This window comes from Simochromis diagramma, unplaced genomic scaffold (assembly GCF_900408965.1).
Source record: "Simochromis diagramma unplaced genomic scaffold, fSimDia1.1 OVJJ01000293.1, whole genome shotgun sequence".
Lineage (NCBI taxonomy): Eukaryota > Metazoa > Chordata > Actinopteri > Cichliformes > Cichlidae > Simochromis > Simochromis diagramma.
This window is the reverse complement of record NW_024386801.1, coordinates 14,743,647-14,763,413: the sequence shown is the minus strand read 5'-3', so window position 1 is coordinate 14,763,413 and position 19,767 is coordinate 14,743,647. Positions and strand designations below refer to the sequence as shown.

Below are 19,767 nucleotides of genomic sequence, written 5' to 3'. Positions count from 1 at the left end.
AAGGTAATTCAGTCAGACTGTTGCTCAATGTGAGGTGTGTTCTTGGAAGTGTGAGACATTCATTTTCCTAGGTGTGGTTGTATTACTCTGGGAGTGACAGACAGCGACTTCAGAGTTATGACTTCACCATGATAGTTGTCTATGAAGTCCTATTACAAATAATTGAACCTCACTGTCTTTATTTTTGACTGAAAACATATTAAGTTTAAATTTTCTGTGTATTTAAAGGTGTTTACATATCGATGTACTCTGATTGTTTGGATCTGAATCGTTGGTATCATGGGAAATCTGGTTACATCGCCATCATCAGGCTGACAAAGGTACTGAAAAAAGAAATGGATGTTTCTAGAAGGATTGTTCCTGCTGTTATAAACACAAAAATGTTGTTATTCTCTGTTATTAACAGGGTAAAGTTAAAAGGGTTTCAGAAAACTATACCCAGAATTTCACAGCACCCACTGTGGGGTTGGACTGCCATGTGTCCGAACAGTTCCCTTCAGTATCTGCACAAACCAGCTCCTTCCTTGCATTTGAGAGAACCCAGGTAAACAAGTTTCTGTATATATATATATATATATATATATATATATATATATATATATATATATATCTCACACACACACACACACACACACACACACACACACACACACACACACACACTGAAGGATATATATTCTATTTTAATCAGAATATAGCATCAAGTCAATTAAACTATTGATCTGGGTTGTTAATCAGTTTCAGCTGCTTTGGCGTTAATGAAATCAACCACAAGTGCACTAGAGGGGCAACTACGAGACAATCCACAAAGAGGAATGGTTTTACACATGGAGGCCACTGACGTTTTTCCCTTTTCTGACTGTTTTTTTTTTTTTTTTTTTTTGGGTTAGGATAGGTCAATGGCACTACTGGCAGCATGAGGTGATACTTGGATCCCACAGTAGTTGCACAAGTAGTCCAGCTCTTTCAGGATGGCACATCAATACATGCCATTACCATTTGCTTTTTCCTCCAGCACAATCCCAAGAAGGCCCGAATTTTCTCTAGTGGGCCTTGTGCTCACAGTGTTGGTATTCTATGCCAATTGGGCTCACCAATTGGCATTTTCCATAGTGCAGGACAATGCCTGGCCTCGTGCCAAAAGTATGTGGGCAGTTTTTGGAGATGAAGGAATTGATACCATTAGGTGGCCCACAGGGTCGCCTGACCTAAGTCCAATAGAACAACATTTCGGAGCATTTTGTTTCGGTCGATCCAAAGCTGCCAGGTTGCACCTCAGACCGTCAAAGAGCTCAGTGATGCCTTGGTCAAGATCTGGGAGGACATCCTCCAAGATACCACCCATCTTCTCATTAGTAGCATGCCCCAACATTGTCAGGCATGCAAGGGTGTGGGGGTCATGTCATACAATGTATAGAGTGTGTTGCATCAGTTTTTCACTTTTGGGGGTTTCTTTGAATTTAGCAGTCTGTTGGTTGATAATTTTCATTTCCATCAAAGGATGTGGCATCCCTTTGTTCCTTACACATTACCCTATCTATATAGATATTCATTTAATGAGTTGGTTTTTTTGGGGGGGGGTTATGGAGCACATTCAAAAAAATGTTTAATTTGCTAATTGATTTGCCTGAGGTATATCATTGATAAATGTCAACTTAACAAGTCCTCTATTATTAGTATTGTAGCATTCCGGTGGTGGGGTGGTGTTGTTGTTGTTGTTGTTGTTGTTTTCTTTTTTTAACCTTGCTTAGTTACTTCCTTTTATGAATAAGTGCATGTTCAAAAAGAAAAATGAAAGCATACCAGGCTGTTCAAGTACCTTTTTTGTTCTGTCTTGCAGTGTTACATGTATGAGTTGCTAGATGGTGGAAGCAATGCTACAGCACAATCTCCCAGTGCTGCTTGTCCGTTTGCTATTGTATTGTTTTCATATACGGATACCAAAGCAACAATAGCATCACCTCAGGAGAAATGGTATTTTATTATCACATATACATGTTTGTTTTTTAAATCTTTATGTTCTAGTCCGATACCATTCCATGCAATGTGAGATTATTAAAATCATACTGACTTTTTTCTTTTTCTTCTTTTCAGCGAGGAGAAAAAATTATGTAAGTAAAGGCTGGGATTATGATTACACGTAATTTAGATTCTTAAGGAGCTGGAGGGTCACTTTTATTAGGGTTCTGTTTAGTTTTTGTAGAATATGTTTTGTTACATATGTGTTACATTTATGTAGTTCACCTACCCCATTTATATCCCCATATAAATCACCTATGAAAACCAACCTTATTTAAGAGCACATTTAAAACAACAGAGTTGACCAAAGTGCTGTACATAAAATAGGAGGGTCACAGAATAAGAACATTTAAAAAACTGTAAGAGCCAGTGTATACAGACACACTCACAAAAGACCATAAATTAGAGCATAAATGCAATCTCCAAAAGTTGATTCTGTTCATCTGGACGTAGCTTAAATGCAATCGCATCATAAGTCTTGACATTAGGACAAGAAAGGGTACTAGTCTTTAGACCTTGTGATGTTAAAGGGACAAAAGGTGTTAACACCTTAAAAACATTTAAATGTGTCTTAACATAATGCAGAGAAGATAACAGCAATGATGATTATTTGCTTCCCATCTTTCTGGGAAGGGATTTAAGGTGATTTCCAATTGTACATTAAGAAAGATTATTCAAAAGTGGGAAGCATTCAAGACAATGAGCAGTCATTCCAGTGGTGGAATCTTTCCAGCAAATACACATCAAGGTAAGGCAATGCAATGGTCAGAGAGACTGCAAAAAAAAGCTAGAGTTACATCGCAGACCCTACAGGCCTCAGATAGCAAGTTAAATGTTATTAAGGTTGTGACAGTGTAATTAGAAAAAAACAAGTAGAGGCTTGTTTGGAAGAGTTACCAGTATAACCTCTTCTCTTTCAAAAGAGCGTGGTAGCATAGCTTAGGTTTGCAAAGTTGCATTTGAACAAACTACGAGACTTCTGCAACATTGTCCTTGGGACATGGATAAAAATGGAGATGTTTAGCCATAATCAAATGAAAAAACAAACACAGCGTCTCAGTACAAATACCTTATTAGCAATTATCAGGGATGGTGGTGGCAGGATTATAATTTTTGAGTCAGCTGTGAGGCCAATTCTCGGACAGCTAAAGCTTAGGTCAATCAACAGGACAATGACTACAAGCACAACAGTAAATCTACAACAGAATGGCGGAAAAACACCTCAACCTAATTACTTAACCTAGATAATATTTCTATTATGAAAACCTTATAATTGACGGAGGGTGTATCTTTTTTGGGTTTTTTTAATATTTTTTTCATACATGACTAAATGCATAATAGATATTTATTGCAATTTTCAGCTGAACGTGTTTTTGTTGTTGTTTTGTTATCATTACTGAAAATATGCATTTTTTTTTTCATGCATAACATTTTTGCTGTTGTATTAAATCATTTCAGTTTTTCATTACTTGCCTTGGAGAGGTGAGCTTCAGATCGGCAGGCAGTTATGCAATGTTGGGCTGAGGTCTAAAGAAGGGGCCTTACTACCTGCCAAGCTGTAAGTTCAATGTGCACATAGAAAAGGGAGATTTAATTCTTATTTGGCTTTGAACATTTAGATTTCATTAAGCTATTTTATGTGCTTTCACTTTTTTTTCTGTTGAAGACCACCAGTGGTGAACGTTGACTGGGTGATTTCGATGTTAGATCTACGACAGCTGTTACCAAGGGCTGTTTTTGAAACCTGCTTCACTGGTGAAGGTGTGCTGTTGTTATTTTTTTTATTTTTAAAGGTAAAATCTTGGGGAAGTAAACATATTAATAAATGTGGCATTTTGCTGTCTTTCAGTCTTTCTGGATGGCTTATACTGCAGTCTGTATGAGTTGGTTTCTACTGAGGCAGAAGAAACCAACTCACTTGTTCAGCTTCTGTGGGACATCAAAGAGAAAGATCTTGTGAGTTTTTGTTTACTATCAATCTAATATGAAACACAGAGGACCAAGCAAACTCTTTATGAAACAACTAAAGCAATTAATTGAGCGCTAAACTGTTCACAAACTATTTTATTGTTGATAGACTAAACTGTGAATGATTTCATCGGTGGAAATTTCCAGTGCAATAAAATATTAGGCTCTCTTATATGCAGCTGACAGTATGTGGTTGAGTGTGACTTACCTAACACCCAAAAACCATTACTTATTTACACATAGGCTCTCGTTGTTTTGCTGCGAGATGGTGGATTTTTTATCCTGCTGCACTCGTCCCATTTTCTCTCATATGATGGTAAGACTTAAAATGGTTTAAGTATACTGTTTTGTCAGTTGCATAACAACATTTTGTCTTTGTTTAGAAAGCTACATATCATGCACAAATTTCTTTTCTTCCCTAGATGCTTGGTCCTGCGCAAGTGAAGTCCTGCAGGGCTTGTTTGTGTTTCCAGATCCTCGAGTTGTAATGAGAGGTCATTGTAACATTTATTAAACACTGAATATAAATGTATTAAATCATTCTAAATTTTGTAACTAGCATTTATTAGAGCTTAATTTGCCATTAAGGCAGTTTAATTACAAGATCAGATACTAAACAAATATTCTGGCTTGATTTCTCACAGATACCAAATTTGGACAGAAGAACCCTTCTATGACATCAGAAATCCTCCGGATTCTGCCTGTACTAAGCTATGCTGAGGGTGAAGCTGAGAAAACGCCCATCGACCCAAGTGAAGAACTGTGTGAAGTCTTGGCTCAGCATATGCAGAGTTACACTGCACTGATAAATCCTGGTCTGGCGTCAAGTCCTTCTCGGGAAGTCAGCATGTTTCCATTTCAGTATGATGTGCCGGATACCCACCTGTACTCGTCCCCTGAATGGACTGATGGGGCAATGCAGAGCTTCAGGTCATATCTGAGCAGACCAACCTCCTTCCAACTGCCAGTATCTAGAGCTTCAGAAATTCTTGCAGCTGGACAAGAGGAGCGGAGGAGAGAAGATCTTGATGATGATGTCTATATCTGTATATCGTCTCCTGAGGAGGCACCTCAGGAGTTGACAGACCCTGTTAATACAGTGTTCGAAGACACATTATCAGACCTGAAATCTTCTGAAAATGTTGAGACATCTGTAGACAATGTTACAACAAGTACCGGAGCACAAGATGATTTAGCATTTGTGCCTCATAATGTGGTTCCAAATGATTTGCAACTGGGAGCTTCTTCCAAAGACAATGAAAAATCCAGTGACCTCAGTGAACTGAACAAAACTGATGATGTGGTGGCAAATAATCTCACTCCTCCTACATCAGATGACCTTCCTGCAGAGCTGATTGTCAGCATCACTTCTGCAGAACCAAGTGTCAGCAATGAGACTCTAAATCTAAGAGCAAAATTACAAGCAGCAGAAGTAAACTCTCTCTGTGATGAGACTGGCTATACTCAAAAGCTTTTGAATATACCTCAGGTCACTAGTTTCACAGAAACAAAACTTAAACTACACACAGGAGGTTCCGGGGGATTGAAAAAAGCATCTAAAGCTTCTGTTGTGCCGTCTACTTTACAGACGGTCAAAACACCAGTGGAGAATGACGATGTAAACAGTCTGAAGGATGAACACACCAAGGAAATACCAGATCACCCACAGCTGAGTAATCCTTCAAATTGGAGGAAATTACAACGGCGTAAGCGCAAATGTGGAAAACTATCTCCAAAAAATAGAAAACTAAGATCAGCTATGGTTGCTTTACCCATAGCAGAAGAGAAAAAAACAGATCCTGAGCATTGCCCTTTAAGAAGGAAAACCGAGCGCTGGGACCTTAAACCAATCATCAGTGAATGTGGAAAGATTTTGGTGCCTCACGGCTCTACAGACTTTGCTGATCAAATTAAATCTTTGAAGGATAAGCTCCAGTCTAACAAAAATGAAGAGTGCTCTGAAAAAATGTTGCTTGATGCCCCAGTGAATGCTGATGACGCGGTCAAATCGGATCCAGAGTCTTGCACTGCTCCAGAGACAGCAGTGGAAGACATGCAGGCTGCTAACATAGTGGAGGGTGGGAATGATCTTCAGAACGTCACTGTTAGTGATGTTAATCCTGAGAAGAAAATTTCAAGGGAGTCAAATTATGGTAATAGTTCATTGCCTTTGAATCCAGAAAGTAATTCCTCAAATAATGAACCCACAGACAGTGTTTCGTCACAAGCAGTTCAGGGAAAAACACTCTGAGAACCTCTCTCCTGAAAAGTGCCCAACTAAGAGTGAATTTCTGTTGAGGAAACTAAAATCAGTACTTTTAAGAGGAAAGAGGAAAACAGATCTTGTGACAGAGGACACAGCTCCAAATACTCCTCGGGACACTGAGCCTTGTCTCAAGAAGAGCAAAGGAGCGGACACTGAGTCTGAGGCGCTGACATGTAATGATAAAAATACCCCAAGCACCAATGCTGTGGTCACGGAAGTTCAAAAGGTGCAGCCAGTTGACCCTTTGTTTGCGTTTGCCCTTGGCCTGACCCCTAAAGTGATACCGGAGAACTTGAAAAAAACAGAGGATCAGGACTCCAAGCAAAAGACGGACACAGCAAAGACACAGGAACAAATGATTCAGGACAAGCAACCTCAAATCTTGCATAGGGCTTCATCAATTTTTACAAGACGGGGCAGGATAAAAACACTCAAAAAGCACCAAAGCATCTCTGCAGAATGTATTAAAAAGAAATGTAAGTTATGTTTTTGTAATTATAAAGTGTGGAACGCTTGTTTTTTGTCTGATATGTGCAATCTCTTCTGTCATGTACAGGACAAACTAACCCCGTTCCTGACTCTGTCATTCCCATAACTGTCCTCTGCATGCTACTTCTGCACTTTGCAAAGCCTTTGCTAACTTGTGAGCTGTTTTCACACATACACACCAACCTTGAACTTTTGTCACAATTACCTAGTTTAAATGCATGTGAGAACACAAATGCTTATTGTAACGAAACATGAAACAATCTTTAACCTGCCAGGTGCCTAATGCGATATCTGTATATAATAATACGGGGAATTTAAAGCTAGGAAGTGGTCACCTTGTGTTTTATCTCTTGTACATTGTACTTGGGCACCTCAGTGTATAAACCACAGTAGTGAGAATGCAGCTGATGCGAATGTTTCCTCCTTTGTGCTTTGTTTAATTGAGGAATTGTGTGAAAACAGCTAGTTTGCTTTTGCTCCTTTTTGCTTGTGCTGCATTTTTGCTAGTCCTATCAATCTCCAGAGGGTTGACATTATTGGCTAAATAAACCAACACCTTTGTTCTAAACAATGGCATACTTAATATGTTGGTGACAAATTCGTAATGATAATAGACTGGTATATTTCAAGTGCTTTCAATGTGCTACATTTTATTTTCATGCCGTTTCTCTTGTTTCTTCTCTGTTTTGTCTTCACAGGGTGGTTGCACTTTCAAACTCCAGCTTGTTTTGCCAGTGAAAAACTCAAAAACAAAGACTGTACTAGCGATAATTCTGTCAGGAAGACTGAAAAAATGAACAGGGCTTACTCACCTGCAGATGCTTTGAACTTACTTGCTGACTTGGCACTCAGTGCCAATAATGACCAGGCCCCTCCACAACCAAACCCATCATTTGAGAGAAAACCTGAGACAAGTTTGAAGAAGTCTGACCTTAAAAAAGACCTTACCAGTGCTGAACAAGAGTCAGTTCTTCATGCTCTGCTTAGACAGCCTGCTGATAGATCCACTCAGCCACATGAGTCTCCTGCACCAAGCCACCTTGTAGTAAACGGTGAACTCGTTGGTTTGGTATCTAAAGAACATGCTTACTCATTGCCCCCATCTTCCTCTCTACTATTGGGTTTGCCAGGTACATCCCTTGTAAGTGATTCTTCGAGACTTCTGCACCATGACCAGACAATGTATGGATTTCAAACACTACAGCCCTCTGTTGGTCAAGAAGACAGAAGTGAATACGACAGGACACCAGAATATCTGAAAAAGCGCATGGCTTGCAGACAAAAGTTCAGATACTCCCGTACTTTTGTTAACACGGAAGGATGTATAAAGATCACAAGACACTGGCAAGAAAACTATGACTTTAATCTGGACAGCAAGTTTACAAGCGATCCAAAAGACAAAACTATTGTTCGAGCTTTGCATGGGTATGTACACAGAGTTATTTATCCAGTAATATGTCAGCATAAAGTTAAACATGTTGACAAAAGTTATTCTTGTTTATTTTGATAGCGCTGACATTTACTTCAGATGTCGTTATGTAGCTAACCTTTGTACAATTTGATATCTTCAACAGGCCATGGGATTTCTCCATTCAAGACACTAATGAAGAGGTGCGGCTAATTGTCCACATGTGGATAGGCTTGTTTTACAGTCGGTCAACACCACGCTTTTTTCACGTTGAGTCAAATTTTGCGTACTCCTGCTCAGAAGAGAATGATTCATTGGAAATGACGAGTGCAGTTGTATCTGGCTTAACTATATTTGAGCATAAAGACACTGCTGCTTCTTGCCCAAGTGTACCAGACACTTCAGACCCTTTGTTGTCAAATGCTTTGGACCTCAGCAAAAAGGATGACACCATATTGAATCAAGATTCTGTGGTTTTGGATTTGTCACTGAAAAATTCCAGCACCTGTCTACAGTCAGTCACTTCACATCCACAAATCTACAAAAAGGGGTCGCTTGATTCCAGTGAACAGAAAGAACCCAGTGAAACACTGAATTCTTTAAAGCCACTGGGAGAGCTTCGTGAGGCAAGTACATTTCAGGTTTGGTTCTAACATTACTATTACTTCAAACATACAATATGAATAATATATGAATTAATTTCTTTTAAAATTAAATGGTTTTCCAGTTTCAGCTACACCTCAGAAATTTTAGGTCTAGACAGCTAGGATGTTTGGATTAGGGATCTGTGTGACTAGCTGATTAATTGTCACTGTTGTCACTAATCAGTATCAGACTTACTAGTCATTTAGTCTAATTGTTAGAATTTTAATTAATGCCCAGTGCCAGTAAATTGTGTCCTAAATGTTATGAGGCTATTTGTCACCAGATGGCGTATTGTTGTTGAGAAAAGCCATAAATCTGTTAGTCTAAGCCTGATCTGTTTGCTAACACTATGAGAATGAGATCACAGACACAAAAAATTAGTTAGAATTCTCCAAAAGGTAAATGGGTGCTTCCTTAGCGATAGTGTGAGGAATTGGGTCATTCAGGAGAGGTTCAGAGTAGAGCCGCTATTCCTTCATGTCAAAAGTAGACGGCTAGGGCAGTCACCACTTGGGCAAGGTTTTTGGCCAGGTATATCCTACTGGGAGCAGGCCCCTGGTACATCTTTTGGATGGCCTGGGAAAGACTCTAATCATTTAGTCTAAATGTGTCCTCCTATGTTGCTGAATTCAAAATACAACCAAATGTATAGATCATGAAGTGGTATTTGTGTTCAGTCTCTTGGGAAGCTTCCACATATCTTTACACTCATAAAGCTCAAATACCTGGATGATGCGAAACAAGAACATTTCAGCTCTTACCTTGGAGCAACAAAGAAAAAGGCTAATAGTATCTGCTGTTAGAGCAGGGCGATATGGCCAAAAATATTTATCACGATATATATTTGAAAATTTGCGATAACGATATAACTAACGATATAATTGATGCGAGACAAAATACAACTCCACAACATTACTAGCGCAAAAAGACAACCTTCTATTTATTTTCACTTAAACAAGAAGCTGGTTTTTATGTACATTAAAGCTTTATAAAAATCTAACAGTGCAAATGCAAATTCCTTGCTGAAAGTTTAACCAAAAGGCATTTCCAGTAGAAATGGGCTGACATATCCTGAGCATAACCATGTATAATATCCACTGAAGTTAAAAAGAGGTGCTTTGCAACATTAAACTGCAGTGTGCAGTACGTATTTTTCGGACCATAAGGTGCACGGGATTATAAGGCACATTAAGCGAAACAAAGCAGTCAGATAAATCAAACTTTAGTAAACTCATTCTTCTTGCTTCCTCCACTTCTGTACCATTGATTCATTAATGTTGAATTCTCTGGCAGCTGCTCTATTCCCATGTTGTTGCAGTATATTAATGACTAACCTTGTATTGTGGATGGATTATCTCAGTTGTTCTCCTGACTGAAGTTTGGTCCGTTTACAGCATCCTGCCATGCGATTGCATTTGTCTCTAACTATCAGGAACCTTAACGTTAACTTTTATAAATGGAAAAGTGTTAGTGTTCGTCCTCCAGCTTCACTGCTTATGTTATGCTAACATAGCTGTGTCGCTAGCGATCACGTAGCACATCATTATATACCAGCTAGCCCAACTCCAGTAACTCTACAAACGTCACTGCTGTTTAGTTTCCTGTCTTCATTTATGTTGGAAGTGATAGCAGAGCTGTACGTTTGAATTTTTTCAGAAATCTCTCAGTCAGAACATGCAATATCATGCTTGGGTAACTAGCGAAACTAGCGAGCTAACTTCCGCTAGCTTCCTGCTAACTTCTAACTCCGTTAAATGTAATAAATTTTGTTTTCATGGATGCCTGGAAGTTAAACTTCATAGTTACAGGGAGTGCAGAATTATTAGGCAAGTTGTATTTTTGAGGAATAATTTTATTATTGAACAACAACCATGTTCTCAATGAACCCAAAAAACTCATTAATATCAAAGCTGAATGTTTTTGGAAGTAGTTTTTAGTTTGTTTTTAGTTTTAGCTATTTTAGGGGGATACAGTGGGGCAAAAAAGTATTTAGTCAGCCACCGATTGTGCAAGTTCCCCCACCTAAAATGATGACAGAGGTCAGTAATTTGCACCAGAGGTACACTTCAACTGTGAGAGACAGAATGTGGAAAAAAAAAATCCATGAATCCACATGGTAGGATTTGTAAAGAATTTATTCGTAAATCAGGGTGGAAAATAAGTATTTGGTCAATAACAAAAATACAACTCAATACTTTGTAACATAACCTTTGTTGGCAATAACAGAGATCAAACGTTTACTATAGGTCTTTACCAGGTTTGCACACACAGTAGCTGGTATTTTGGCCCATTCCTCCATGCAGATCTTCTCGAGAGCAGTGATGTTTTGGGGCTGTCGCCGAGCAACACGGACTTTCAACTCCCGCCACAGATTTTCTATGGGGTTGAGGTCTGGAGACTGGCTAGGCCACTCCAGGACTTTCAAATGCTTCTTACGGAGCCACGCCTTTGTTGCCCGGGCGGTGTGTTTTGGATCATTGTCATGTTGGAAGACCCAGCCTCGTTTCATCTTCAAAGTTCTCACTGATGGAAGGAGGTTTTGGCTCAAAATCTCACGATACATGGCCCCATTCATTCTGTCCTTAACACGGATCAGTCGTCCTGTCCCCTTGGCAGAAAAACAGCCCCATAGCATGATGTTTCCACCCCCATGCTTCACAGTAGGTATGGTGTTCTTGGGATGCAACTCAGTATTCTTCTTCCTCCAAACACGACGAGTTGAGTTTATACCAAAAAGTTCTACTTTGGTTTCATCTGACCACATGACATTCTCCCAATCCTCTGCTGTATCATCCATGTGCTCTCTGGCAAACTTCAGACGGGCCTGGACATGCACTGGCTTCAGCAGCGGAACACGTCTGGCACTGCGGGATTTGATTCCCTGCCGTTGTAGTGTGTTACTGATGGTGACCTTTGTTACTTTGGTCCCAGCTCTCTGCAGGTCATTCACCAGGTCGCCCCGTGTGGTTCTGGGATCTTTGCTCACCGTTCTCATGATCATTTTGACCCCACGGGATGAGATCTTGCGTGGAGCCCCAGATCGAGGGAGATTATCAGTGGTCTTGTATGTCTTCCATTTTCTGATGATTGCTCCCACAGTTGATTTTTTCACACCAAGCTGCTCGCCTATTGTAGATTCACTCTTCCCAGTCTGGTGCAGGTCTACAATACTTTTCCTGGTGTCCTTCGAAAGCTCTTTGGTCTTGGCCATGGCGGAGTTTGGAGTCTGACTGTTTGAGGCTGTGGACAGGTGTCTTTTATACAGATGATGAGTTCAAACAGGTGCCATTCATACAGGTAACGAGTGGGGGACAGAAAAGCTTCTTACAGAAGACGTTACAGGTCTGTGAGAGCCAGAGATTTTCCTTGTTTGAGGTGACCAAATACTTATTTTCCACCCTAATTTACGAATATATTCTTTACAAATCCTACCATGTGAATTCATGGATTTTTTTTTTTTTCACATTCTGTCTCTCACAGTTGAAGTGTACCTCTGGTGCAAATTACTGACCTCTGTCATCATTTTAAGTGGGGGAACTTGCACAATCGGTGGCTGACTAAATACTTTTTTGCCCCACTGTATCTGTGTGTGCAGGTGACTATTACTGTGCATAATTATTAGGCAACTTAACAAAAAACAAATATATATCCATTTCAATTATTTATTTTTACCAGTGAAACCAATATAACATCTCCACATTCACAAATATACATTTCTGACATTCAAAAACAAAACAAAAACAAATCAGCGACCAATATAGCCACCTTTCTTTGCAAGGACACTCAAAAGCCTGCCATCCATGGATTCTGTCAGTGTTTTGATCTGTTCACCATCAACATTGCGTGCAGCAGCAACCACAGCCTCCCAGACACTGTTCAGAGAGGTGTACTGTTTTCCCTCCTTGTAAATCTCACATTTGATGATGGACCACAGGTTCTCAATGGGGTTCAGATCAGGTGAACAAGGTGGCCATGTCATTAGTTTTTCTTCTTTTATACCTTTTCAAATTCATCTTTGATGATACCAGCCCAAACCAGTACTCCACCTCCACCTTGCTGGCGTCTGAGTCTGACTAGAGCTCTCTGCCCTTTACCAATCCATCCACGGGCCCATCCATCTGGCCCATCAAGACTCACTCTCATTTCATCAGTCCATAAAACCTTAGAAAAATCAGTCTTGAGATATTTCTTGGCCCAGTCTTGACGTTTCAGCTTGTGTGTCTTGTTCAGTGGTGGTCGTCTTTCAGCCTTTCTTACCTTGGCCATGTCTCTGAGTATTGCACACCTTGTGCTTTTGGGCACTCCAGTGATGTTGCAGCTCTGAAATATGGCCAAACTGGTGGCAAGTGGCATCTTGGCAGCTGCACGCTTGACTTTTCTCAGTTCATGGGCAGTTATTTTGCGCCTTGGTTTTTCCACACGCTTCTTGCGACCCTGTTGACTATTTTGAATGAAACGCTTGATTGTTCGATGATCACGCTTCAGAAGCTTTGCAATTTTGAGACTGCTGCATCCCTCTGCAAGATATCTCACTATTTTTGACTTTTCTGAGCCTGTCAAGTCCTTCTTTTGACCCATTTTGCCAAAGGAAAGGACGTTGCCTAATAATTATGCACACCTGATATAGGGTGTTGATGTCATTAGACCACACCCCTTCTCATTACAGAGATGCACATCACCTAATATGCTTAATTGGTAGTAGGCTTTCGAGCCTATACAGCTTGGAGTAAGACAACATGCATGAAGAGGATGATGTGGACAAAATACTCATTTGCCTAATAATTCTGCACTCCCTGTACACCTGGTATAGCAGCAATGCTGATCGTTTTATTAGAGATGAAAGAATTTAGACAGTTTTTAACTCTCAGTGATGCTGCAGTGTTCGTTTGACCTGAAGCATACGGAGTTTAGGACCCAGATTACTCCCAGATTTAAGAGCATCTTAGTCTGACAAATACGACAATAACGACGGCCGCTTGCATGTTCTGCAAAAAAATGTGCTTTGTCGTGTATCTGACGGACAAACACCAAACCAGTTCCACATCGCTGAAGTTGCACCATTTTTACAAACCAATTCTGGTTCATCTGTTTCACTCAACAATCGGCCATGTGCGTATGAAAACAAAGGCACTGCGCATGCGCGTTGTACTCATATTCTATCGCGATATTTCATTTTCCTATCGTTGCCTAACATTATACCGGTATTACCGTGAACGGTATAATATGGCCCAGCCCTATCTGCTGTTTTGTATAAAATGTTTTGACATTAAATGCAAACCACTCAGTCTGAAATGTTCAATTAACATATTGCATGAATTAAATTGATATTTTAGTGTGATTTGTTTATATTTTCTGTTAACTCTTTCTTTTTCAGCCTTCTGAAAACATGGTTCATTCCAAAATGATTGTGACTGACGTGAAAAATTTCATAAAGCCTCATGAAGCTAAGCAGACCAGTCCTCACAGTAAAACTATCTGCCTGGAGAAGATTGATGTTCCATCTATTAGAGGTGATGGAATAGCCATTCCTCTTCAAAAAGTGGCACAAAGTGCATCTGTCAAGGTCACCACTGCTGTGGCACAATTTGGAATTGGTCAAGTGTTACTTGGATGCGGTGAAGAGGGGAAAAATATGCAAGAGAGCACTAAAAATCTAGGAGCTAAAGGGATGGACTTGGTGAAACAAGGTGCAATGGATTCCTTTTCATTTGTGAAACCTGAAAAAGGAGACCTCAATATGGAAGTAGAAGGTGTGGTTCAGACAGATGAGCATGAAAAAAACAAATTGAAAAAACTGGCAATGTGTGAAAGGAAGGAACACCCAAGCCAAGAAAGTAATGCAGAGTCATCTCAAAAGGTTAGTCATGCAGGTGATGATTCTGGAAAGAAATCAGATATTATTGCCTGCAATGGAAATTGTGTAGAAAGTGAGAAGCTGTTATCAAAGGAGGAGCATAAAGGAGTCTCACAAGAACATCGCGGACATTTTAAAGGGTTTCTGGCCTGTGACCTAAAGCATAAGGCTAAAGTGATGAAAGAATATGGTCACTCTAAAGAAGATGGACTATATGAGAAAGAAAACTGCATGTCTGCTGGAAAAGATTTGACTGATCAGCCATTACCTGTAATGTGTAATGGTCCAGACTTGGTAAACGACAACTACATTACACGCAGTAATCATCAAGCAGAAATGAACGAGCAACCACCAGTAGTAAGCAACACCAACAATGTCTGCTATGGCTTACCTCCGATGCTTTGTGCAGATGGTATTGCACTGGCAGATGGCTATTTCATTTCAGAAAATAATTCTCACACTCCTTTGGGAATTAAATCCATATACAGGGAGCCTGCAACTAAGAAAATCCCCCCCCAAAAAAATTATTTGAGAGATGAGGCATTTAAATTAGCAGTATTACTTGTATCTGATGGAAGCTCGCCTATGCCTCTGGTAAAAGACAGTGTTGAAATGGAGAGCCAAAACAAAGAAATAACGGACTGCAACAATGTTCAAAGTAATAATGATCAAGAAGATCAGAAAATTAAGTCAATAGAGGAAGAGGTAAAGGATGACAAAGAGCAATTTCAGTGCCAGGTTCATTCACCACTGTGTGAGGCTCCAAAAGCATCTGATGGACAAGTGGCATTTACTGAAGAAGCAGATTTCAGGACTAATAAAACAAATGAGGGTCTGAACAAAGGTTGCATTGCATTTGAAAGTCCTTTTACTGGAATGAATCCTTCAGAAAAGGTTATAGTACTGGTAAAGGATGATAGTGCAAGTCACAAAAACACATTTGGTCAAAGTAACAATGATCATGAAGATCAGAAAACTAAGTCAACAGAGGAAGAGGTAAAGGATGAGGAAGAGCAATTTCAACACCAGGTTCATTCACCTCTGTGTGAGGTTCCAAACACAAGTGAGGTAAAAGTGGCATTTACTGAAGAAACAGATTTCAGGACAGATGAAACAAATGAGGGATGGAACAAAAGTTGCATCTCAGATGAAAGTCCTTTTACTGAAATAGATCCTTTAGAAAAGGTAGGGCCAGTGGATGACAACTTACAAAAAACATTTGAACCCCAGCCTCATTCACCCCAGTGTAAGTTTCCAAAAGGATGTGAGACAGAAGTGGCATTTACTAAGGAAGAGAGCCTCAGAGAAGAAGAATTCATAACAAACAAAGCAAATGAGGGATTGGGTAAAGGTTGCACTGGAATTAAAAATTATTTTATTGGAATACATGCGTCAGAAAAGGTTGGAGTACAGGGTAATGATGACAGTGCAATAAGCAAAATAACATTTGGTCAAAGTAACAGGGATTGTGAAGACCAGGAAACGATGTCAACAGAGGACATAGTAAAGAATGACAAAGAGCAGTTTCAGCACCAGCCTCATTTACCCAAATGTGAGTCTCCAAAATTATGTGAGGCACAAGTGGCATTTACTGAAGAAGCAGATTTTAGGACTAATGAAACAAATGAGGAACTAGACAAAAGTTCCATTGCTATTGATATTCCTTTTACTGGAAGAGACCCTTCAGAAAGGGTAACAGTACAAGTAAAGGATGACAGTGCAATTCACAAAAACACATTTGGTCAAAGTAACAATGATCATGAAGATCAGGAAACTGTGTCAACAGAGGAGGTTAAGGATCTCAAACAACAATTTCAACACGAGGTTCATTCACCTCCTTGTGAGGTTCGAAAAATATGTGAGGCACAAGTGGCATCTACTAAGGAAACAGACCTCAGAACAAATGAGGGATTGACCAAAAGTTGCACTGGGGTTGAAATTCCTTTTATTGGACTAGATAGATCAGAAGAACTTATAGTACAGGTAAAGGATAACACAGCAACATTTCAACGCCAACTCCGGTGGAAGATTCCAAAAATGTGTGAGGCAAACATGGCATTTGCAGAAAAAACAGATGTTGGAAGAGACAAAAAAAATGAGAGACTGGACAAACATTGCACTGAGGCTGAAATTCCTTGTATTGGAATGGATGCCTCAGGAAAGGATGCAGTACTGGCGAAAGTTGATAATGCAACTGGCAAAGAACAATTTCAATGCCAGCCTCAGTCACTTCTGTCTGAAGTTCCAAAAATATTTGAGGCACAAGTTACATTCACTAAAGAAATGGATCTCAGAGCAGAGTGCAAAACAAATGAGGGATTGGATAAAAATTGCAGTGGTGTTGAAATTCCTCTTATTGGAATAGATTCCTCAGAAAAGGTTAGTGAACATCTACATGGCTCACACCCCCAAGGCAAGTCTGGAGAAGTGGTACAAGGCCAGGAAGAAATTCCATTCATCAGTGACTCTAGCTACTCTAAAGCTGCACTGACCAGTGAGATATGTAGTACATCTCAAGCATGTAGTCAAAAAGAAGAACCTTGCAAAATGTTACTTCTTGATATAAATGAAAGCTACGGGCCAGTAGACTTGGGTATGGAGTCAGATGACCGATGCCCTACTCCAACTATAGATGAAAAACCATATGGGTACCCATCTTGTTCTAGCCCAGGCAAAAGCAATTCTGCATTAAGTAGTAGTATAACTGGCAAAAACTTGAATCGTAAATGCCTCAACACAAGCTCAGTACCTGTAAATGGTGAGCTGCCTTGTGAGAAAAAACTTTGTCACAGTTCCATTGTTAAGACTGATTCCAGCCTTCACCAGATTCTCCATCCTGATCTTGAAGCAAGGACTCTAAGAGTTCTACAAAGTATAGACAAGTTCCTGTCCAAATCAAACCACATTGACAAGCCCTGTCAGATCGAAACACCTAAAATGAAAGAGTCTGTTGCTCAATCCCCTGAACCTAGTAGCAAATGTACCCCAAGTTCTTTAGCCTTTGACCAACCTACAGTTGACTTTAAGGATAAGAAAATAGGCAATGAAAAGTCAGCTCTTGTGTCATCTTCTACCTCACAGGATCTGCACATAGAATCATCAGATAACCTACTTGTATCACCTTTTAAAAGTAAATTGGAAGAAGTGCTTGGTGTCAAGTTGAATATAAAGAAAACTGACTCAGTTCCTCAGGAATATTTTGAAAGAGTCAGTATACAAGAAACCTTGATAGGGCAGGATGGCCAGTTCCCCAAAAATTGTCCATCCGAGTTGTTCCAAGTCATTAAACCAAGTTTAGATCAAGAGAGACCTAAACCAACACTGCAGTCGAATGTAAATCAGGAATCCCGTGCATACAATCATCGTCCTGTCTTGGCTGTCAAACCATCGAAGAATGATGAAAGTCAAGCAGATTACTTCTTAGTAGATACACAAATCGAAAAGTCTCTCAAAAACAACCCACCTAAAACCCCTAGACTGGAATATAGCAAGCCAACATCTGTGCTCTCAGAAAAGAGGACAAATGCAAAATCTAAAGGATGTTCTGAAAGATTAAATGATAACCAGGAGGCCAGTCAACTTTCCTTCAAAACTACTTGGCTTCCAGTTGTTGGTAATAGTAGATCAAATTCATTTCCCTCATATCGGTACCAGAGAAAGGATATTTCAAAATTCGACATGAATCTGTCATCGCCACCACCTATGGAGTCTTTTGAATCTGCAAAAAGTTCCTCAAAACGTGTTGATGAAATTCAAGGTTTCTTAACAAATGGTTTAGCTGAGAAAGTTGAGCAAACTGTTAGAAAAAATATTGAGATGGATCTCAAAGACCCCTCCAGTGCAGCAGCTTCATTTATAGATCAAATAAATAGTGACAACATAGATAAAAGTCTGGTCTTGGGGCCTCAAAGCTCACTTGTATGCACAGTCTATAACAATAGTCAGAAGAGACCTTATTCATTTCTGGAACAAGTTTCTCGGAGGTGCATTCAAGATGATCTCACTCAGGCGTCAGTTGAACAAGAATCCCTCATTTTCTCAGAACAAATGAAACAGGCTTTGAAAAAGAGTGAGAGGAGACCCACCCACCAAGAAGACAGTCATGACAAAATAAGGCTGTCTTGCACTAGTCCTTTGACTATCAACTTCTCTAATCTAGACGAGCAAGAGGATTCACTGGATCACTTGGGAACCTCTCTTATTGGACAAAAAATTAAGGTAGACCTGTCCAACAGGAAGGATGCAACTGACAAAAATGAAGAAAAGATGATTTGTCCTGGAGAACTTTCTGAAGGCAAAGATAACACTGTGGAACATGACTGGGTTTCTGATGTGACTGTGGAATGTGCCAGACTGTATGAAGCAAAAATGCAAGATGTTTGTGCTTTCAAAAAAGTCTCAGCTAGAGCCAAACACTTCCGAAGGAGTTGCACTAAGACTGAACCAAGTAACCATTTTGACTTCTGTGAACAAATGAAGAAAGAAATGGATAAAACGTTCCGGACTAATCTAAATTCAGTTGTGAAGAAGTCCTGTAGAACAAAGTATAGGTTCTACATGCTAGCAACGTCAGAAGATGTCTTCTTTGAACAAACCAAGGTAAAACACTTTTTTTAAATAGTGTTCTCAGCCATATAGTGTTTATAAGCTATATCTCAGACATGTCTGATCAAATTCAATTACACAAGATGCTTGTATATGAAAGGTACAAGAAAAAAGTTAGTCATTGGTCAGAAATAGATATTGAATACAATAGTCAAGACAGATGTTGGTGTAAAGTACTGGGCCTACTCCCTCAGTATAATCAGTTTATATGATTTCCATTAGAATGTTCAGTGTTTCTCACATATTTCCTTCAGACTATGGCTGATTACCACCCTAACCCATTTAAACTAAACAGAACCACCAAAAGGATTGTTTTGAACCTGGCTTGGAACAGTAGCAGCAATGGCAAAGAAATCCTCTCTTACAGAACTTTTTTTGTAAATATATTTTATTAGTATTGGAAATAATTTGGAGTCATTCATTACAGATTATAATGGTCAAACATATTTTAGAACCCATTAAGACGTCGGTCACAGAGGCTTACAGACCACTTGGGGGATGACTTATAAAGCC

The 19,767-nt window shown here is 39.6% G+C and overlaps 1 protein-coding gene across 2 annotated transcripts in view; it reads left to right on the top strand.

Annotated features, from left to right (window-relative positions):
* Positions 1 to 19,767, top strand: part of tasor2 (transcription activation suppressor family member 2) — a 29,593-nt gene that overhangs the window by 2,836 nt on the left and 6,990 nt on the right. For both annotated transcript variants that reach the window (XM_040026074.1, XM_040026073.1), the window contains 13 exons: positions 229 to 320; positions 407 to 544; positions 1,841 to 1,974; positions 2,095 to 2,111; positions 3,478 to 3,577; positions 3,686 to 3,780; positions 3,869 to 3,975; positions 4,231 to 4,303; positions 4,410 to 4,481; positions 4,632 to 6,729; positions 7,441 to 8,167; positions 8,317 to 8,791; positions 14,170 to 19,248. In XM_040026074.1, coding sequence (XP_039882008.1) covers positions 229 to 320; positions 407 to 544; positions 1,841 to 1,974; positions 2,095 to 2,111; positions 3,478 to 3,577; positions 3,686 to 3,780; positions 3,869 to 3,975; positions 4,231 to 4,303; positions 4,410 to 4,481; positions 4,632 to 6,238 — 2,435 coding nt within the window. In that variant the 3' untranslated portion in view covers positions 6,239 to 6,729; positions 7,441 to 8,167; positions 8,317 to 8,791; positions 14,170 to 19,248. The remainder of the gene's footprint in view (positions 1 to 228; positions 321 to 406; positions 545 to 1,840; positions 1,975 to 2,094; positions 2,112 to 3,477; positions 3,578 to 3,685; positions 3,781 to 3,868; positions 3,976 to 4,230; positions 4,304 to 4,409; positions 4,482 to 4,631; positions 6,730 to 7,440; positions 8,168 to 8,316; positions 8,792 to 14,169; positions 19,249 to 19,767) is intronic.